General features: G+C 36.6%; 1 protein-coding gene across 2 annotated transcripts in view; it reads left to right on the forward strand.

Moving 5' to 3' along the window:
- The window catches only part of LOC123549414 (SOSS complex subunit B1-A-like), a 29,556-nt gene extending 17,318 nt beyond the window's left edge, over nucleotides 1-12,238 (forward strand). Inside the window, exons 5-7 of one of the 2 annotated variants that reach the window (XM_045337488.2) lie at nucleotides 472-550; nucleotides 2,456-2,600; nucleotides 5,115-12,238. In XM_045337488.2, the coding sequence (XP_045193423.1) occupies nucleotides 472-550; nucleotides 2,456-2,600; nucleotides 5,115-5,338 (448 nt within the window). In that variant the 3' untranslated portion in view covers nucleotides 5,339-12,238. The remainder of the gene's footprint in view (nucleotides 1-471; nucleotides 551-2,455; nucleotides 2,601-5,114) is intronic. The other variant, XM_045337489.2, reaches the window with a different exon arrangement.
- Nucleotides 12,239-23,827: the final 11,589 nt, after the last annotated feature.

Below are 23,827 nucleotides of genomic sequence, written 5' to 3' on the forward strand. Positions count from 1 at the left end.
GTTGAAGTATTAGTGAAGAACAAGTCTCAGATTTTCACAGTGAATAATATCAAATATATTTTTCAGTAACAAAACTTTAGTAGAAATTTGATTTTAAAAAAAAGAAAATAATATTTGTTGGTCTTTTAAGATAAAAATCTTCATTTATGAAGATCAGATTTTACAGTTTTGCTTGTGGCTATGCCACTTGTGAAAATATTGCGTCTGGTGTTCACGTGAAAGACATTTCAGTCTTGCACAGAAATAAACAAATGAGTACAATTTCTGTTCAAATTGACAAGGTTATAAGTGCTTCACTTTTTCCAGATCAGTATAAATATTCATTACAGTCTCGATTAATTTTTAATGAAAGGGTGTTTTGTTCTTTGTTAGAACACAGAGATGATAGTGAAGCAAGTGTAAAAGTTTTTTTTTTACAAAGAAAATGTCAGAGTATTGTTAAAATATGTATATTTGCATATTTGTTTTTAGGTTCTGCATGCAGTTTTCAGAGATGCCAAACATGAGTGAACCTAATCCTGAGTTTGCTCAACAACAAGCCCAGGCTAAAGTAAGTTAGTCAGATCTGTTCTAAAGACCACCTTCAAATAGAGACCATCTCCAAATAGAGACCATGGCCAAATAAAGTCCACCTCCAAATAAAGACCACCTAAAAATAAAGACCACCTCCAAATAGGGACCATCTCCATATAAAGACCACTGGCACCAGACCAGAAAGAAAATGCCTCTGTATATGTTATACCCTACCCCTAGGTATCATATAAGAACCATGGTCATGAACGGGAAAATACACTAACCGATTTCAATCGTGCATTTCTCAATTAAAACGTGCAGTTCGATAAATGTGTACTATGGATATTGAACAAGTGATAATTTATCTTCCTTTGTGTACCGGTCACACTTCTTCAGTATTTCTTATCTTAGAGAAACAATACGTAGTTTATAGTTTCATCAACGTTACAGAAAAAACTTTGATGAACTTCCCTGTCGAAGTTCCGGTCTAGATTACAAAACGTTTCTGATTGGCTGATGTGAAAATGCAGTCGTCATTTAACTACACGTGTTTTCTAATATGTGTATATGCAGCATAAACGTGCAATGTGAATAAAATAAACAAAACAGATGTATACCAATGTATTACTTCAAATTCAAAATCATTTCTAAGGTAAATTTCATTCATCATTTCGAGTTTTATTGTAAAAGTGTGAATATTTTGCATTCTGTTTTTGTTTGTTTACATTCCACCTAACATGTGCACATCGCTGTGACCTCTAGACCGGATGTTCATTAGGGAAGTTCACGCAAGTTTTTTCTGTAACGTGGACGAAAGCATAAAATATGTGAAGTATCTCTGCAGTATGAAATAGTGAGACAGTGTGACTGGTGCCTGATGGAAGATAAATTACCGCTTGTCCAATATGCTTGGTACCCATTCATCGAACTGCGCGTTTTATGTGAGAAATGTGTGCTTGAAATGGGTTAGTGCATTTTTCCGTTCATGGCCATGGTTCTTATATGATACCTAGGGGTAAGGTATAACATGTACAGAGGCATTTTCTTTCTGGTCTGGTGCCAGAGATAAAGACAACAGCCAAATAGACCACCTCGAAATATAGGTCACAGTTTTATAACCTACCTTGAAAGGCCACCATTATCTTTTCCTATTCACCTACGTGAGGCCTCCATGGACAAGAGGTTAAGGTTGCTGACATTGAATCACTTGCCCGTCACTGATGTGGGTTCTAGTCTCACTCAGGGCATTGAATTCTTCATGTGAGAAGCCATCCAGCTGGCTTACAGAAGATCAGTGGTTCTACGCAGGTGCCCACTCATGATGAAATAATGCAGTGAGGGGCATCTGGGGTCTTCCTCCACCATCAAAGCTGGAAATTCACCATACGACCTATAATTGTGTCGGTATGCTGTACAAAAAAAATTCACCTACATATATTACAGTATTCTCTATTTTGAAAGCCCTCCTGTTGTTAAAGACCACCTCTTTATTTCTCAAGGGTGGTCTGTATAGACAGGGTTAACTTAAAATTTCATTTAAAAAGTTACTGTAGGTAGGTCATTTCCTTTAAATGTCGCAAGTAAGTACATGTTAATTTAACATGGCAGGTGGACAAAGCATGTACAAGCCCAATCTATAAAACAAAGTGAAGGGCATTTCATTTAAGGTCCAATCTTAATTTAAGGTTCTTTGAAGGTAGTTTATTGTCCGAATGCAAGGGTCAGAGATCAACAACCCTTTTACAAACATTCAGAAATATATATATATATATATATATGTCGGGTAATAAATAGTATACTAGATACACAATAATGTGTCAAAATAGAAGATAATCACTAAGTTCTAAACCATATAGTATATATAAAAAAGATTTATGACAGGGCCATAGAAATTGATGTATGATAGTATGCCATTATAAATGAAAGTTGATGTATGTTACAGGAACAGCAAGCCAATCAGAGAAAGTCTCCAACAGAACTGGACAGCAATCAGTCCCCAAACACCATGGCTAATTTGAACAACCCGGGCGGACGCGGTTCACCTCCAGTCAGAACTAATTCAGCTCCACAAGGTCAGAGGCAAATGGGTATGTTATTATGTCTCCCCCAGGAGACATATTGTTTTTGCCCTGTCCGTCCTTCCGTCCGTCCGTCCTTTCGTCTGTCCGTCCGTCAGTACGTCACACTTCATTTCCGAGCAATAACTGGAGAACCATTTGACCTAGAACCTTCAAACTTCATAGGGTTGTAGGGCTGCTGGAGTAGACGACCGCTATTGTTTTTGGGGTTACTCAGTCAAAGGTCAAGGTCACAGGGACCTGAACATTGAAAACCATTTCCGATCAATAACTAGAGAACCACTTGACCCAGAATGTTGAAACTTCATAGGATGATTGGCCATGAAGAGTAGATGACTCCTATTGATTTTGGGGTCACTCCGTCAAAGGTCAAGGTCACAGGGACCTGAACATTGAAAACCATTTCCGATCAATAACTAGAGAACCACTTGACCCAGAATGTTGAAACTTCATAGGATGATTGGCCATGAAGAGTAGATGACCCCTATTGATTTTGGGGTCACTCCGTCAAAGGTTAAGGTCACAGGGGCCTGAACATTGAAAACCATTTCCGATCAATAACTAGAGAACCACTTGACCCAGAATGTTGAAACTTCATAGGATGATTGGTCATGAAGAGTAGATGACCCCTATTGATTTTGGGATCACTCCATCAAAGGTCAAGGTCACAGGGGCCTGAACATGGAAAACCATTTCCGATCAATAACTAGAGAACCACTTGACCCAGAATGTTGAAACTTCATAGGATGATTGTACATGCAAAGTAGATGACCCCTATTGATTTTGGGGTCACTCCGTTAAAGATCAAGGTCACAGGGGCCTGAACATTGAAAACCATTTCCGGTCAGTAACTTGAGAACCACTTGACCCAGAATGTTGAAACTTAATAGGATGATTGGTCATGCAGAGTAGATGAGCCTTAACGATTTTGGGGTCACTCTGTGAAAGGTCAAGGTCACAGGGGCCTGAACATTGAAAACCATTTCCGGTCAGTAACTTGAGAACCACTTGACCCAGAATGATGAAACTTCATAGGATGATTGGTCATGCAGAGTAGATGACCCCTAATGATTTTAGGGTCACTGTTAAAGGTCAAGGCCACAGGAGCCTGAACATGGAAAACCATTTCCAATCAATAACTTGACAACCTCTTGACCCAGAATGTTGAAACTTAATAGGATGATTGGTCATGCAGAGTAAATGACCCCTATTGTTTTTGGGGTCACTCCGTTAAAGGTCAAGGTCACAGAGGCCTGAACATTGATAACCAGTTCCGATCAGTAACTAGAGAACCACTTGACCCAGAATGTTGAAACTTCATAGGATGATTGAACATGCAGAGTAGATGACCCCTATTGATTTTGGGGTCAGTCTATTAAAGGTCAAGGTCACAGTGGCCTGTTCATGTAAAATCATTTTTTGGAAATAACTTGAGAACCACTTGACCTACTATGTTGAAACTTAATAGGATGATTGGACATGCAGAGTAGATGACCCCAATTATTTTGAGGTCACTTGATCAAAGGTCAAGGTCACAGGAGCCTGAACAGTGACTTGAGAACCACTAGGCCAAGAGTGTTGAAATTTAGCGGGATGACTGGACATGCCAAGTAGATGATCCCTATTGCAGCCAACCATCAGTGTCTCTTTGACTTTCGCTCCTGACCCCTAATGACTTCTTGCCTATAGGACTTTGCATTGGGGGAGACATGCGCTTTTTTACAAAAGCATTTTCTAGTTTACATTGACTTCCAGTAATTTCTTTGATTCTTAATCCATTGATGAATTCAGTTGATATCAAAGCTTTCAGCTGTTATGAATTCCATTGATACCAAAACTTTCAGCTGTTATGAATTTCATTGATATCAAAGCTGTCTGCTGTTACGAATTCCATTGATATCAAAGCCTTCGACTGTTATGAATTCCATTGATATCAAAGCTTTCAGCTGTTATGAATTCCATTGATATCAAAGCAGTCATCTGATATGAATTCCATTGATATCTGGGCTTTCAACTGTTACGAATTCCATTGATGTCAAAGCTGCCAGCTGTTATGAATTCCTTATATCAAAGCTTACAGCTGTTATAAATTCCATTGATATCAAAGCTGTCAGCTGTTATGAATTCCATTGATATCAGAGCTGCCAGCTGTTACAAATTCCATTGATATCAAAGCTGCCAGCTGTTACAGTCATTCGATATTTCGAAAATTGGCGAAGGGATAGATATTGATCCCAGATGCCTTTAGGGACACCTCGGTTTTTCCAGCTCCATAAAATGTTGGAATGTTGCCATGTGACATAAACTGTGAAGGTGGAACATGAAACCGAAAAAAACAAACAAAAAGGTAAAGCATTGAAATGAGTGTGAAAATATACAAAGTGGGAAAAAATAGAATGCTCATATGTTGCACTAGTCTTAATACTTTTCCCAAGTTTTACCAGGTAGTTTTAAGCAAGGTTTCTAGAAACAAGAAATGAACACATTTTATCCATGTATAGTAGCTGTTTTGTATTTATACAGGCAATGGGCAAAACTTCAATAACAGACAGCAGCGACCTCAAGGTCAAACTGGACAAGGTCAAAGACCAAATTTTGGTCCAAATCTTAACAGGGGTCAGCAACAGTTTCAAGGAACAGCGGGACCTCCAGGAAGAAATCCAAATCAAGGTCCAGGTCAGAACAGAATTCAGCAACCAGGTCAAGTTCAAGGTCAAAATCAGCAAAACAGAAATGCAAGAAGATAGCAGTATGGATGTAATTGACCGTTGTAACAACGCAAAAGTATTTGATGCTTCTCATGTTTACTAAAAGATGTGAAACACCTTAGAAAGTGAAAACTACACACACACAAAATAAAATATACAAGGATTTTTTATTCTTCGTAGACTGTTTCAAGGACTTTGATTGAAGGATTAGAAGCTCTCTATTTTATTCCATGTAACAAGTCACGCAACCAGTCCGGAAATGCCAGTTTATGAAATTATATTGTTTTGGCAGTACATATGTAATCAGAAGAGGAAGTGGTAAAACTTGATGACAATGCTACGATACATACACTGTCGTTAAAAAAGGGAGACTTATTGCATTTATTAGGCAGTAAATTTTCTTCACATTTGTATTTTTGACATAATCCACTCCCAATTCTGTGATCGATATTCATTTCAGCTAAAATGGTGATCATCAGCACTATGGAAGGGAATCTCCGCCAGGACATGCATGCTGCTAAATGACATTGCTATGTTATTTACTTACATATGCGTTCTGCAACATTGCAACTGCATTTTAGTTTCTTACATTTGCCTTACAAGAAATTCATCTTTAATGCTTCTTAATGCTAAGAAAACAGTCCTTTCATGAGTATCGGTTATTCTTGCATGTAATTGACAAGTGCGTTCAACCTTTTTGTTTGCTTACTGCAATATTGAAATGTATACCCATGCTATTACTAACTGTATTCTATGTTTTCTTACGCGTATTTGACTTTGTTGCTACTGAATGTAACGAGCTATTAACAACGTTGTGACTTGTGAATATTCCGAAATTTTCATAACTTGATTGTTACTGCTTTTTGGATTTAACATTAGTGATGTTTGCAACCACTTGGTTCTTGTTTATATTACAGTTTCCCGGCAAAAATAATATACTTAAACACATGGCTTTAATAAATATTTAAACTTGCAGTACAACAAAAATCTAAGCACGGTAGTGCATTACAACATTACAGGGAACCAACAAAAAGCAAAAAATTTAGCGCAAGTTAGTATACACGGGAGACCACTCTCGACAGCAAATTCACGTGTTCGGTAGTTTCCGTGGGTTAAACGGTGAGAGAGTCTAAACTTACCCGTGTACTTGTGTTGGTTTCGGTGTTATCGGCAATAGAATATTTCTATTCCTGACAAGTTCTTAACAGTATTGTCACAATCAAATTGTATGCTTTTTGAACAGAGAGCCAGCTGAAATCCTTTACCTAAATACTGTCTTCAACAGAAATTGAATTGTGTGTGTGTGTGCAGATCGTATTCCACTTTTCTTTGTTGTAGCAAAGAAGTATAAAATATTTTTATAGCTCTTTGGTTGTAGCGATGACCGCCTCAGTGCTCAAGGGCGTAGGAGCTGGGGCGGCAGGACGGCACCGCCGCCCCAATAATTCCAGGAGCGGTGAAATGCCGAACTCGTGTTTTTTTGAAAATGAGAATAATACAGCGGTATTCCCTTGTCAATTTATCATGAAATGCATCGACGACTGATATGTACACAGAATCTTGTATCGCTGACACTTTGCAAGATCACCATGGTGACAGTGTATTGTACCAAAGTTGCTGTATTTTCACACCCCGCAGACTCGGGCGATACATTAATTAATGAAAGTCAATCGTATTTAATTGCATACTGCCGAACAGATTATAGACACTTGCAATTGATGTTGTGTCTCAAATTCTGCCGACTGAGTAAAACACAAACGCAAATCGGCATCTTTAGATGTCTTTTCATAAAATTTATAAAATTAAATATTTTGGACACTTAAACAATTTGTTTGAAATATCAAAGAAACCAGTCATAATGAATCTACGCATCAAATGTAGAAAAATCCTCATTGATTTTACAGATCTAGTTACATTAACAAGTATTACAGCTTCAATATAAAAATGGAAAAACCCAATTAGCCACACCATTTTGCGTTTCCAAAGCGATCATTCGGTAAAAAGAACCCTGAACTCCATTTATTCAACCCTCAATTGTTTCAGCATATTTCCATGGATTCACTATGATATGAGTCTTCTGCTCGATCCCCTACTTAGACAGTATTGGTTCTACCCTGGCAATACATTGTCCGTATCTAACATAGTACCGCCATTTCAGTGTTTGAACACAGTAAACTGAAAAAAGGGGTGAAAACTCGAAAAGAAACGAGTATGTTCAACAGCTACTGAGCAGTCCAAGAAGTCGCCAGATTGCACTATTTATTCTAGTTATATGCAACATTTTCACAGGGCCAACCGTGACCCCGTTCATTGGAGGGAGATGGGAGGGGTACCCCCTCCCAAACCCACCCACCCACCTCCGCCGCCCCAATGCTCAAATCGTCCCAACGCCCCTGGTGCTGTATCGTTGTCATCTCTGGTTACTGTTACTCTTATTGTGCTTATTCTCTGTTGCTTTATACAAAAATGTCTTCTAGTATTTTGACTTAATTTTAATTTGAGGGAAGTTGTTCAATTTACATTAATCAAATCTCCCTGAATCTGTTATGTATTTACTGAAAGCTTTGACCAGTACGGTTTTTGGAGGCAAATTCGTTGGGTACTTTTTTTACTAAAACACCGTTCATGGTTCACTGATTTTACGGAAGCTGCCGGAAATTCTGGTTCCCAGCTTTCTACGAATTTCATATTACAAATGTTAAAGTCGCATTTGATTAACTTCGTGCTGCTTAGTGCTTACTTAGCTCTGTTTTCGCCTTGCATAAATTTCAATCATTGCAATATTTAGAATCCGTGAATTTAAAGTAGGGACCTATATAGAAAAGGTCTACAACAGGGACCTATATATCAAAAACAAAAAACAACGGGCAACAACTAAATGTTAACATGCATGTGTTAGTTTTATATAATGGAGGAACGATTTAATCAATTTCAGAAAGTAAAACGTACAAAACACTTAGAACGTGTTCACATAAACATTTTAATATGCCACAGAATGGAAGCATATGCCATTTACACGCACGAATATGCGTTTTACATACATGCAGTGACGAAAGATGCAAGGTATGTGCCACTAACGGATGGAAGGTAACACAAAGACGCATGGATGTTGCATTTAGTTTAAAACGAATAACACAAGGCAACATGCATTTATCATTTAGCAGCATGCATGTCCTGGCGGAGATCCCCTAAAATGCAGTTGCAATGTTGCAGAACGCATATGTAAGTAAATAACATAGCAATTTCATTTAGCAGCATGCATGTCCTGGCGGAGATTCCCTTCCATACAGCACTGCATTATTCAAAATAATTGCATCATTTCTTTACTTTATTGTTATGATTAGTAAAAAACTTGGTTACTCACTGGATTAGAAGTACTTGGGTTACTCACTGGATTAGAATTTACGAAACAGGTGCTTGCAGAGGCTTACGGGTAAATAATATATTCAGTGTTGTTTAAAGGCAAATTTATTGCTCCTTATCCATCAAAGTCCTTGGCAGTTTTTGATAAGTAAATTTAAATTTTCAAGTATTAAATTGGGAAAAGACCTGAAATTTGACATTTATTGAATGTTTACTTGCTTTTATCATAGCGGAAGATTGGACCTGGGTAATGAAATTACATATGAACTCCGAAGGATATTTTATATATCTAGGTGATTTATTAAAATGATATTTTTAGCTCACCTGAGCACAAAGTGCTCGGGGTGAGCTATTGTGATCGTTCTCCGTCCATACGTCGTCCATCCGTCCGTCCACACTTTCCTTTAAACAACATCTCCTCCTAAACCACCAGGCCAATTTTGATGAAACTTCACAGGGATATTCCATGGATGGATCTCTTTAAAAATTGTTCAAAGAGTTGAATTCCATACTGAACTCTGGTTGCCATGGCAACCGAAAGGAAAAACTTTAAAAATCTTCTTCTCAAAAACCAGAAGCCCTAGAGCTTAGATATTTGTGTGAAGTATTGCCTAGTGGACCTCTACCAAATTTGTTCAAATCATGACCCCGGGGTCAAAATTGATCCCGCCACAGGGTTCACTTGATTTTACATAGGAAATCTTAGAAAATCTTCTCAAAAAACAGAAGCCCTAGAGCTTAGATATTTGACATGTAGCATTGCCTAATGGACCTCTACTATAATTGTTCAAGTCATGACCACGGGGTCAAAATTGACCCTGCCCCAGATGTCACTTGATTTTACCAAGGAAAATCTTCAGAAATTTTCTAAAAATAAACCTGAAGGCCTAGAGCTTAGATATTTGACATGTAGCATTGCCTAATGAACCTCTACAAAATTTGTTCAAATCATGACCCACGGGGTCAAAATTGACCCCGCCCCAGGGGTCACTTGATTTTACATAGGAAAATCGTCAAAAATTTTCTAAAAATAAACCAGAAGGCCTAGATCTTAGATATTTGACATGTAGCATTGCCTAGTAGACTTCTACAAAATTTATTCAAATCATGACCCCGCCCCATGGGGTTTCTTGATTGTACATAGTAAAATCTTCAAAATTTACTAAAAATAAACCAGAAGGCCTAGTGCTTTGATATTTGACATGTAGCATTGCCTAGTAGACCTCTACAAAATTTGTTCAAATCATGACCCCGCCCCAGGGGTCACTTGATTTTGCATAAGAAAATCTTCAAAAATTTTCTAAAAATAAACCAGAAGGCCTAGAGCTTAGATATTTGACATGTAGCATTGCCTAGTGGACCTCTACAAAATTTGTTCAAATCATGACCCCCGGGGTCAAAATTGACCCCACCCCAGGGGTCACTTGATTTTACATAGGAAAATCTTCAAAAATTGTCTAAAAATAAACCAGAAGGCCTAGGTCTTAGATATTTGACATGTGGCATTGCCTAGTAGACTTCTACAAAATTTGTTCAAATGATGACCCCCAGGATCAAATTGGCCCCGCCTCATGGGGTTACTTGATTGTACATAGAAAAATCTTCAAAATTTTCTAAAAAAAATCCCCAGAAGACCTAGAGCTTAGATATTTGACCTGTAGCATTGCCTAGTGGACCTCTACAAAAGTTGTTCAAATCTTGACCCCCCAGGGTCAAATTGACACAGCCCCAAGGGTTACTTGATTGTACATAGGGAAATCTTCATAAATTTGCTAAAAATAAATCAGAAAGCCTAGATCTTAGATATTTGATCTGTAACATTGCCTAGTAGACTTCTACAAACTTTGTTCAGATCATGACCCTCGGGGTAAAATTGGCCCTGCCCCAGGGGTTACTTGATTGTACATCGGAAAATCTTCCAAAAAATTTCTAAAAATCATCAGTTTGACATTTGAAACATGTAGCTCATATTACTCTGGTGAGCGATCCAGGGTCATCATAACCCTCTTGTTATGTCTCCCACCACACGGTGTGGGAGACAAATTGATTTACTCCAGTCTGTCTGTGTGTCTGTGTGTGTGTCTGTCACAAAGCTTGTCCGCACTCTAAGTCGAACACTTCTCATCCGATTTTCACCAAACTTGAACAAAATGTGTTTGACCATAAGACCTCGGCCAAGTTCGATAACTAGCCAAATCTGTCCAGGCGTCTTGGAGTTATGGCCTTTGAATTACCAAAAATCGGTCTTTTTACTCTTGTCCGCACTCTAATTCGAATATTTCTCATCCAATCTTCACCAAACTTAAACAAAATGTGTTTGACCATGAGACCTCACCCAAGTTCGATAACTAGCCAAATCGGTCCAGGCAGTTTGGAGTTACGGCCCTTGAATTATCGAAAAATTGGCCTTTTTACTCATGTCTGCACTCTTAATCAAACATTTCTCATCCGATCTTCACCAAACTTGAACAAAATGTGTTTGACCATGAGACCTCGGTCAAGTTCAATAACTAGCCAAATCGGTTCAGGCATTTTGGAGTTACGGCCCTTGAATTATCGAAAAATTGGCCTTTTTACTCTTGTCCGCACTCTAAGTCGAACATTTCTCATCCGATCTTCACCAAACTTGAACAAAACGTGTTTGACCATGAGACCTCAGCCAAGTTCGATAACTAGCCAAATCTGTCCAGGCATTTTAGAGTTACGGCCCTTGAATTACCGAAAAAATCCGTCTGTTTACTCTTGTCCGCTCTCTAAGTCGTACATTTCTCAGCCGATCTTCACCAAACTTGAACAAAATGTGTTTGGCCATAAGACCTTACCCAAGTTCGATAACTAGCCAAATCCGCCCAGGCACTTTTGATTTATGGCCCTTGAATTACTGATTGGATCCACTCATCTAGACCATCTAATTGGATCCACTCGTCTAAAACATCTAGAGAAACTAACATTTTTCATAGGGGCAGTTGTGGGAGACATGCGCTTTTCTCAAAAGCATCTCTGGTTTGTTAGTACTTCACTTTTGATCATTATCATTAAAACAGATCAAATTTTCAATAAAGTAGTCAGTTAATACTTTGTACTTGACCTAGTCATCATAATTCAAGGCTGCAAGCTGAACTGCAAGTTTATAAAAGCACACTATAAATTGAACATACTACCTGTATTTAATCCTTTCCAGAAAAGGAACTTGTTTTCATTATACATTAGTAAAGTATGTGTAGTAAGAAATGTCAGATATGAGATGATACATTTTCTATCTAGTTTTGACTGAAAAAGAAATTGTTAGTGCTGTAGAAACTTTTCTCTTTCTATTTCTTGATTCAAAAAAAGTTTATATGTATTACTAGGTCTAATGATTTAATTTAAATACTGCATATGTATTTTTCATTTCTTTACTTAAAGTATGGATTAAAACTTCCTTTAGAAATAATGAAATAATATACTATTCATAATTTTAAGAACCGTTATATTTATACCTTTATGAATGTGTGACCCATTATTTTGTAATGTAATAGGTGGTATTGTATATATTAAGATTGTGTTCATATTGATTAAATGTTGGAAAAATCATAACTGTGTTAATTTATTTTCAAGATTTTCTCTAGTTAACATAACCTTCATATTAAGGTTAAATCTTTCATGCACAGGGGTGGTTTTAATCACTACAATGGCAGCTATAATGTCTTCAGATATGCACTATTTCACTATCAAGCATCAAGGTAGTTGAGCATGTGGCCTGGTCTGACTGCTGTTGTTAAGAAGATAGTGACCGTTTTAGGAAATAGAAATTAGAATGTCAGTTTTAAACGACTGCTGGGTTTATTTTCTTTATTTTACCTGTCAGACTTTAATGAGGATCATTTATCACATTTTACAACAGAAGCTTATGCAGCAGTCCTTGCTTTCTAGAGTGAGCATAAAATTCCCAATCTACTGTGAAATCATTAATATTCGTGGGGGACTAAATTTCGTGGTTGAGTCAATCCATGAAATTTAATCCCAACGAACAAGTAAAATTCCCATTCATTTTATGTTCAAAATTTGAAATCCACGAATTCATATCCCCACGAAATTGCCGTTTTGACCAAAACCACAAAATTTCATGCCCATGAAATTAAATGATTTTACAGTATCCAGTTTTTACATGGGTGCTTTATATGGACAACACTATTGACCATGAATCATTTGTCAGTCACATTTATTTTGTATCACCTGTGAGAAAGCTAAACAACTTTGTAGGTATAGGGGATCTGTTACTATGACCTACCACTTACATTCTGAGGTCATGGAGTCTTAAAAAGCTCTGAAATCTACCTGTCCCTTGTTATAAGCTCACTCTTAAATACTATGTAATTTGATAATTTTCATGTCTCATAAATTTCTTATTTTTTCTGGGAATTGAACAAATTCATGTTGTCACGAATTAGCACTTTGAAGTTAGTTGTACTTCCGAATACAGACTTAAGCAGTTTATTATTTACAAGTGTTTTGAAAATGTTTGTAGCTCTTTTTTAAATTATGAAAATAAGGTGTCACTTGTAAATAATATGAATTAAGGCACCGCCTAGCATGGGGATTTATCTTTTATATATCTACTAACAAAGAAATATTTAACGCTCAAAAGATAGTGAAACCTCACTGTAAAGTTTACATTTAGTGTCATCATACCTCTTACAGCAAATATCATACTTTGCAAAATTTACGGGAGGCCGTGACGGTGATGTCATTCACCGCATTCTCGCACTGACTAGGATTTTTTTTGTTTGTTTGCACTCCTCGCAGAAACTTGACGGCCTTTACACTTTCTTGCTGTTTTAAAAGTGTTTTTCAGTCGCATGTACAGATTTCATTACTATAAAAGAAGTAAAAGAAGCATGTTGGCGCGGTTTATGAATTTCTGTGACTGATTCGGGGTGCTCGGATGTTCATGAGAAACGTCTGCGGTTTACATTAACCGGAACCGAAACATCGAAAATATTTGCATCGTAATGCAGAAAAAGGGTCGATAACTTTTCGGACGTTACGTTGGGATATTCATCCCTATTACCCAGTATAGCATCTCCTAAAGCTTTAGGTCAGTGCCAATTTGGGGATCAAAGATTTTTATATCCTTTATGTCCTGTTTATAAGAGATAAAAGTAGTCTTTAGGTAGGACATCTGGAATCCTATTGTACAGGGACATGTGGTCGATCGATTTCCACGACCACATGTTTTGGTATGAAGTCTTTTTTTATTATTTGATATAGTGACCTAGTTTTTGAGCTCATGTGACCCAGTTTTGAACTTGACCTAGATATTATCAAGATAAAAATTCTGACCAATTTTCATGAAGATCCATTGAAAAATATGGTCTCTAGAGAGGTCACAAGGTTTTTCTATTGTTTGACCTATTGACCTAGTTTTCGAAGGTACGTGACCCTGTTTTGAATTTTACCTAGATATCATCAAGGTGAACATTCTCACTAATTTTCATGAAGATCTCATGAAAAATATGGCCTCTAGAGAGGTCACAAGGTTTTTCTATTTTTATACCTACTGGCCTAGTTTTTGACCGCACGTGAACCAGTTTCGAAACTGACCTAGATATCATCAAGGTGAACATTCAGATCAATTTTCATGAAGATCCATTGAAAAATATGGCCTCTGGAGAGGTCAAAAGATTTTAATAATTTTAGACCTACTGACCTAGTTTTTGACCGCAGTTGACCCAGTTTCAAACTTGACCTAGATATCATCAAGATGAACATTCAGATCAACTTTCATACAGATCCCATGAAAAGTGTGGCCTCTAGAGAGGTCACAAGGTTTTTTTATTATTTGACCTACTGACCTAGTTTTTTACGGCACTCGACCCAGTTTCAAATTTTACCTAGATATCATCAAGTTGAACATTCTGACCAGTTTTTATGGAGATCCATTCACAAGTATGGCCTCTAGGGAGGTCACAAGGTTTTTCTATTTTTAGACCTACTGACCTAGTTTTTGACCGCACATGACACTGTTTCGAACCTGACCTAGATATTATCAAGATGAACATTCAGACCAATTTTCATACAGATCCCATAAAAAATATGGCCTTTAGAGAGGTCACAAGGTTTTTCTATTATTTGACCTACTGACCTAGTTTTTGATGGCACGTGACCCACTTTCGAACCTGACCTAGATATCACCAAGATGAACATTCAGACCAACTTTCATACAGATCCCATGAAAAATGTGGCCTCTAGAGAGGTCACAAGGTTTTTCTATTATTTGACCTACTGACCTAGTTTTTGACAGCATGTGACCCACTTTCGAACTTGACCTAGATATCATTAAGATGAACACTCTGACCAATTTTCATGAAGATTTCATGAAATATATGGCCTCTAGAGAGGTCACAAGGTTTTTCTATTTTTAGACCTACTGACCTAGATTTTGACCGCACGCGACCCAGTTTCGAACTTGACCTACATATCATCAAGATGAACATTCTGACCAATTTTCATACAGATCCCATGAAAAATATGGCCTTTAGAGAGGTCACTAGGTTTTTCTATTATTTGACCTACTGACCTAGTTTTTGAAGGCACATGACCCAGTTTCAAACCTGACCTAGATATCATCAAGGTGAATGTTCTGACCAATTTTCATGGAGATCTTTTGAAATATGTGGCCTCTAGAGAGGTCACAAGGTTTTTCTATTTTTAGACCTACTGACCTAGTTTTTGAAGGCACGTGACCCAGTTTCGAACTTGACCTAGATATCATCAAGGTGAACATTCTGACCAATTTTCATGAAGATCTTGTGATATATATGGCCTCTAGAGAGGTCACAAGGTTTTTCTATTTTTAGACCTACTGACCTAGTTTTTGATGGCACCTGACCCAGTTTCGAACTTGACCTAGATATCATCAAGATGAACATTCTGACCAACTTTCATAAAGATCCAATGAAAAATGTGACCTCTAGAGTGGTCACAAGAAAAAGTTTACGGACGCACGCACACACACACGCACGGACGACAGACAACGGACACCGCACGATCACAAAAGCTCACCTTGTCACTTTGTGACAGGTGAGCTAAAAATGATCAAGACAGTGGCTAAGTGAATTCAAATCCTAGGTCAAAGGATTTTGGTGATTTGTCTGTTAGTAATTGTGGGTCTTCTAGAAAGTGAAAGCTATACTGTGAAATTATTTAATTTCTTGGGCAATAATATTTCTTGGTTGTGGCCAAAATTTCCATTTCGCAGGGATATAAAATTGTGATCTTTTTAAGGTGGTATCATGTTTTGAATTTCCAGTGAATGATAAAAAACAAAGAATATTCAGTTCTTTCCAAAAATCAATATGTTATGATTCAACCAAATAGTTTCCTTTGTCCACCAGAAAGGAACAATTCTTATATCTTAATATTGAGGTTTGGTACCTTTATTATCCCCCGACGAAAGTCTGAGGGATATAGTTTTGGCGTCGTCCGTCCGTCCGTCCGTCCGGAGCCATATCTAGGAAATGGTTGGGAATATTTATTTAAAACTTCATATACATGTTCACCACAATGAGTTCTTGCGGCCCGTCAAGTTTCAGTCAGATTGCCCAAGTAACACCAGAGTTATGGCCCTTAGAAGTTTCTAGTGTTAACTATATAGGGTACTATAAATATGGCAATTTCTGCATCATAACTTTTGATATATTTGACCTAGAACTATGAAACTTAAACAGAATTTAGATCACCATAATGTGGTTGTGTACACACAATTTCATTTGGATTTATTTGTAAATTAAGAGTTATTGCCCTTTAATTGTATAAAAATCCACATATTTGTACATAACAAACTTACCATTTGGTACAATTTCATTAATTTTTTCTTTTCCATGAACATTTATTGTAAACATGTGAAGTTGTGTACCCACACCTGGTCACCCCCTTACCTTGATCACACACCTCCCCCCTTATCCCCTGACCCCCCCCCCCACCCCCCACACCCAAAAAAAAAAAAAATCATTCCTTATTTTAGATTTTTTTCAAACAAACTTCATATACATGTTCACCACTATGAGGTTATGGGGCCCATCAAGTTTCAGACAGATTGCCCAAGTAATACCAGAGTTATGGCCCTTAGAAGTTTTTAGTGTTAACTATATAGGGTACTATAGATCTATAGATATGCCAATTTCTGCATCATAACTTTTGACATATTTGACCTAGAACTATGAAACTTTAACAGAATTTAGAGCACTATAATGTGGTTGTGCACAGACAATTTTGTAAGGATTTCTTTTTGTAACTTCAGAGTTATTGCCCTTTAATTGTCTAAAAATCCACATATTTGTACATTACAAACTTACCATTTGGCAGAATTCTATTAAATTTCTTTCATTCTTTTCTGTGAACATTTATTATAAACATGTGAAGTTGCGCACCCACACCTGGTCACCCACTTGCCTTGGTCACACCCCCTCCCCCTCCCCCAATTTTTTTTTTTTTCATTTCTTATTTTAGATTTTTTTCAAACCTTCTAAGTTGTACCATTCCCCCACCTCACTTCCCCATCCAGTCATGCCCACCACTGATCATGCATCCTCTGCCCCCCACCCCCCACTCCAACTTCACCCTTTTACCTTTTTTTTTTAATTTTTAATTTTCAATCAATATTTATAATCAACATGTGAAATTTTGTTTCCTCTCCCATTCCCCTGCACCCCCACCTCCCTAAAAAAATAAATATATACATATATCTATATATAGATATATATATTTCCATTCCTTTTTTTTTTTTTTTTTTAAATGTTCAAACCTTCAACATGTTAAGTTGTGACTGCACAAACCTTGCCCTCAGCCGTTTCAAGATATCTTACCTGTGTTCTCTTAAGGACATCTGATCTTTTAAGTTCAAATGTACATGTAAAACAGCAACACCTGGTGCCAAACCACTCAAAGACAATATTTCATTCCAGTTAAACTTCAAGCTCACATTTCAATTAACTGCATTTAATTTTAAAAGCTAAGCTTATTACAGTAAGCATATCCCATTCAAAATAAATTCTTAAGTCAGGATCAAAGTATCATACATTTATTATGTACTCTTTAATTAAACATTTGTTTTCTGTTAAATTGATTTTGACTAATGAAATTATTTGATTCTTATTAACATCCTTAACTTTTTGCTGGATATATCTTTTTGCCATTCCTCACCACAAACCCTTTCGGCGGGGGATACCAATTCATCGAATTTGCTTGTTACAGACAAACTTAAACAATAGAAATTCTTATATGACTTCAGTGCTCAACAAAGCAATTTCAAACACAAATATTGATGTGGGATGTAAAGTAAGTTACACACTACAAAAGCAATGCATATGCAGAATGGAGAGATAAAAATAATTTTGACAGCTCGTGAAAACTAATGACAAATTTTGACAGGTGTAGTGATGACTCGTGACCTAATTAAAAAAAATCTGTTATTTCTACCTTCCAGTTTGATTTTCTTAAAATGGATCTTCTATATTGTAGCTTACAACCCATAAATTAAAACAATAAAAGAATATATTGTTACCAAATCACGCAAGAATTCCTATTGTTTCAGTCCTTTGTCATTAATTAGAGCAACTCGCAGTGTTGCAAGCATACAAAACACATCTCTTATTTTCACATAGATATTGAGGATTTGTCTAAAGAGCACATGTATTGGAAACACAATTTTAATACCGATTTTGTATTGCAATAATGCTAAAATATCACGGCCGTGACGTGTCCTTAACTTCATAAAGATTAAACAAATGAAAGTCATATTTGTTCATTATGATTTACAACTATAAAATTTATCCCCCACACCCTCCCCAAGGAATATCCTCAATTTCACATTGTCCCAGCTCCTGAAAAAAGTTTCTGTATTCCCCAATAGGCTGTTGGTAGAAGGGCAAGTGTAACAGTTTAACTGGTACTGCCATTTAGTACCAGGTACGTTCATCCTCTGAAAAACACATCAGAGAAACATAAGCAGTTTTGATCAATTAAAGATTTTGAAAAACTTCTTGTTTGTTTACATGAAAATTGCCAATAAAGGTGCACTTACAGTACACAGACTAGCTATAGAACAGGCTGTTGATGTGGTAGGGTCCGACTTGAGTATGAGGTTGTGGGTTCAAGTCCTGGTAAAGGCTTAAATATTTGCAGTCTGTTACAGCATATATTTGAAAGGTATCCACCTATTCTGTGATTCTTTATTGAAGCAAACAGTCTGCAGGGCTATTGTTTAGCAATCTACATCTCTGTTGAATTTAAAATGATATACACTAGCTTAAATTTCAGTACATTGTTCAGTGAAGGTTATAATACACTGCTATGGCAACCATGGACTTCAATATGGCTACAGAAACCTTTGGATTTTAACTAGTCTTGCAAACTGGCTTGCTTGAACTAATAACAAACAATGAAACAAATCTTATCAGTTTTTGTATTTTATTCTACAACATGGAACATCGTTTTCACAAAATACATGTGTACATTTAAGTATCAAAACAAACCACTGATATCTATCAAAAACAGAATAAACAGTAACAATACAGACTAGGAACAAAAAGTAAATATCTACAGCAAAGATACGCACATTTGGCAATACGAATATGAACGAAATCTGCTTGTAAAAATCTAAATGCAAATTTACAGACTGACTTATTCAATAAATTCATGGAAGATTTCTGATATGATAGCACAAAATATAGTTGAGCCGCACCATGAGAAAACCAACATAGTGCACTGCGACCAGCATGGATCCAGACCAGCCTGCGCATCCGCGCAGTCTGGTTACGATCCATGCTATTCACTAACAGTTTCTTTAATTGCAATAGGGTCTGAAAACGAACAGCATGGATCCTGACCAGACTGTGCGGATGCACAGGCTGGTCTGGATCCATGCTGGTCGCAAATGCACTATGTTGGTTTTCTCATGGTGCGGCTCAGTTATGGTATTTCTCATACAATATCTATATGCAACATTCATTTCTATATAATTAACCTTTAGCCTGCTGGCGGCAAGTGATTCTGCCTTTGCGACCAGTGCAGACTAAGATCAGCCTGCACATCTGTGCAGTCTGATCATGGTCTGCACTGTTCGCTATCCAGTCAGTAAATTTTCAGTGAACACCCCTTCGAATGATAAATGGTATTGCCCAAATTGAATGATGGACCAGTCCATTTTAGATATTTAGCAGGCTAAGGATTAAGCTGTTTCAAGCTTCTTGTAACACAGACGAAATAATTTTTTTTTAGTGGAGGTTAAGTGTGTATTTTTTTGCAAGAGTAATAAACTGAAAATCACCTGAGAAATCGGAAAAAAATAAAGCCGAAAAGGAGTTCAAGTCAGAGAAAAAAGGTTGTTTTTTAATCAATTTTGTATCAGCAAAACAATATATTTTTAAGTTGGCCACATACAAAAAAATTAACAATTACACTATGTATTCTTTATACATGTAATGTTTCAATACTATCTAAATAATCATATACTGGTGCTAGTTAGACTGTTTATGATGTGTTTTAAATATATCCCCCGAGAAAAAATAAATATAAAATTACCTTTATTAATAGGGTTACAGACAACTTAGTACAGTTCATTTAGAACGTCTATCTAACATTTTTTTGTACTTAACAAGACGGTTATTTATCTCATTGGTTGATACATCACATGGCAGTCCAATGAAAGTGATTCTCCAGAGAGTGATATTCATATAAAGAAGCCCACAAGCCATGCTAAATATAGATCTGTCAAACATCAACCAATCATATTAGGTTTCAAAAACCTAATCAAATCAGCAGCCTTGTTAAATTTTGATTGATTTCACTTTAAAAAAATTATAATTTTACAAAACTTTTACTGGTAATATGATGTTAACAATGACATTATGTTACAGTAACTAAATCTTTTTTTTTTTTTTTTTTTTATAAAACATCATTTCCATTTAGCACTGGTAATTTGTTGGTCTCAAAAACTACTAAGTCTTATTCTATACATAGCAGATTATGATTCCGTAATTCAAATACATGCTTGCAGAATGTTTGAAATTTGCATGATCATTATTGTGAATGCTGTTCACAACTCTCTTAATAAGTACTTCATGGTTATATACAACTCATAAATAAAGGATACCTGATTTTCTTGAATACAGAATATATCTCAAGAAGGTAGTGAAGCACAAACGAAAAGTATGAAAATTGTCTCCATTCTCGGTGAGATATATTCCACATTCATGAAAAACTAAAATTCTTTTTAACCTTTAGTCTGCTGTCAGCGAGTGATTCTGCCTTGCAACCAGTGCAGGCCAAGGAAGTGCAGGCTGATCAAGGTCTGCACTGTTCACTATTCAGGCAGTGAAATTTCATTGAACACTCCTTCAAATAATAAGTGGTACTGCCCAAACTGAATGATGGACCAGTCCATTTTAGAAATTTTGCAGGCTAAAGGTCAATTTATATTGATTCATGAAAAACAGGCAAAGAAAATAAACAAAAACGAGAAGATGCTTTTGTAGAAAAGTGCATGTCTCCCCCAGTGCGAAGTCAATAGGGGACAGGAGAGAAAGTCAAAGAGACACTAATGGTTGGCTGCAATAGGGATCATATACTTGGCATGTCCAATCATCCCACTAAGTGTCAACAATCTGGGCCTAGTGGTTTTCAAGTTATGAATTGGAAACGGTTTTCCATGTTCAGACCCCTGTGACCTTGATCTTTGATCAAGTGTCCCCAAAATCAGTAGGGGTCATCTACTTTGCATGTCCAATCATCCTATTAAGTTTAAACATTCTGGGTCAAGTGGTTCTCAAGTTATTGATTGGAAAGATTTTTCTATGTTCATACCCCTGTGACTTAACCTTAGCTCAAGTGACGCCAAAATTGATAAGGGTCATATTCTCTTTTAGTCCTATCATCCTATGAAGTTTGAAGGTTCTGGGTCAAAAGGTTTTCAAGTTATTGATCAGAAACCGTTTTCCATGTTCTCGTCCCTGTGACCTTGACTTTTGATCAAGTGACCCAAAAAGCAATAGGGGTCATCTACTCTACATGTTTAATCAACCTATGAAGTATCAACATTCTGGATAAAGTGGTTCTGTCCCTGTGACCTTGACCTTTGATGGAGTGACCCCCAAAACAATAGGGGTCATCTACCCATCACCCTATGAAGTTTGAAGGTTCTAGGTCAAATGGTCCTCAAGTTATTGACCGGAAATGAATTTCCATGTTCTGTCCACTGTGACCTTGACCTTTAATAGAGTGACCCCAAAATCAATGGGGGTCATCTACTCTGCATGTCCAGTCATCCTATGAAGTTTCAACATTCTGGGTAAAGTGGTTCTCAAGTTACTGATCGGAAATGGTTTTCCATGTTAAGGCCCCTGTGACCTTGACCTTTAACAGAGTGACCCTAAGATCAATAGGGGCCACTTCCCCAGTGGATAATAATATCATTCAGTGGAAGTGATATGGATCATATTTCACTGATACAATAAAGTATTTCATCAGTTCACATGCTGTATTCAGCTGGAGTTGATTTTGCCAGGTTGGATCACAACCAAGTTAAATCCAATCTGGCCAAATTCGTGAGAGCTGAATACAACATCTCAGATGTAGCTACTGCTATAATGACCCTTTTATCATATACCTCCACCATTTTTGTTTGTTGTTTTGTTCTTGACCAATGGACATTGCATAAAATCTTCAATGTTTAGACACAGTGTTTTGGCTTTTTTGTGTGCACTATATACAGAACTGTTTAAGGTGAAAGTATAGTCTCGCAGGATATAAGAGTACAATATGAAATTTCTTTTCTGCCTGTTGGTATTTACTTGTGAAATACTACCGTATTTCTTACAGAATTTATACACATATACAATAAAAACATTTATACACAATCAATATGAAGCATTCTGTATTTTCAATAAAATGGTTACTTCAACATCCATGTTTAGACCAGAAGAAAAACGTATCTGTTTATATCAATATCACCTCGAAAAACATATCTGTTTATATCAATATCACCTCCTTCACATCACAGATGTCACTTAAGTTTAGCAGCTTAAGATTTTTATTTCAAACTGACACTAAACAGTGATCAATTTCCATCCAAATAATGCTGATAATGATACTGTGAAATCATTATTTATAGCGGACTAATTCTCATGCTTTGTTATGTTTTTTTGTTTTTGTTTTGTTTTGTTTTGTTTCAAGTTTAATTTAACGCTGCTTTTTTTTTATCAACAGTATTTCAGTTATGTAATGGCAGGCAGTTAACCTGAACCAGTGTTCCTGGATTCTGTACCAGGATGCACCAATCATTGAAATTCAATCCCAAAGGACATATAAAATTCCCATTTATTATATCTCCAATGCTGAAATTCATTAACTTATATCCCCACTAAAAGCCAGTTTTGGCCCAAACTACGAAATTTCATACCCAAGAAATTAAATATTATGGTATCTTCCATTTATTTATGTTCTATCATGAACGTTATTCGCTCAGGGGAATGAGGTCATAAAATATCTGTACTTTTTTTTTTTTACAAATTATTTTGCAAATAGGATGCCAGACTTTATAATACAACAGGTAAGCAAACAATTCTTCATTACTGGCCTTATCATAATCAAAGATGATCATGCAAAATCATGGAAAACAACCAAGATTGAATTTGACAAATGTGGATAATAACAATGCTGCTAAAACTGATCTTTGTACAACAGACAAAGAAGGAATTACTGAGGTCAAAACATTTACTGAAAACTTTAAACTGTATACATAAGGTCTCTAACGAAACACTAACCACATACTGAGCAATATTAACTAACTCTTCACTGCTCTTTGGTTTACAATAGAGTGGCATAGCTCATTAAGACTACATTCAGTAAAGTGAGATTGTTCATAAATGATATAGCAAAGACAAATGCACCTCATAATCTTGCACTGCACAAAACTGACGTAAAAAATTTAGACTTTTTCCAATGCCAGAAAGGCATGTATACATTAACGAAACTGAAAAACTTAAACCTTGAACTGTATTCATGTAAAATCACTTTAAATAATAGCACATAGCATATTGGGTATCACTTTCAGCTGATCTCAGGCCCGACATCCTGAACGATAAGTTCAGAGTTCAGATACTTTGAAAATGATTGGTGGAGTAAATA

The sequence above is a fragment of the Mercenaria mercenaria genome, chromosome 6 (assembly GCF_021730395.1).
Source record: "Mercenaria mercenaria strain notata chromosome 6, MADL_Memer_1, whole genome shotgun sequence".
NCBI lineage: Eukaryota > Metazoa > Mollusca > Bivalvia > Venerida > Veneridae > Mercenaria > Mercenaria mercenaria.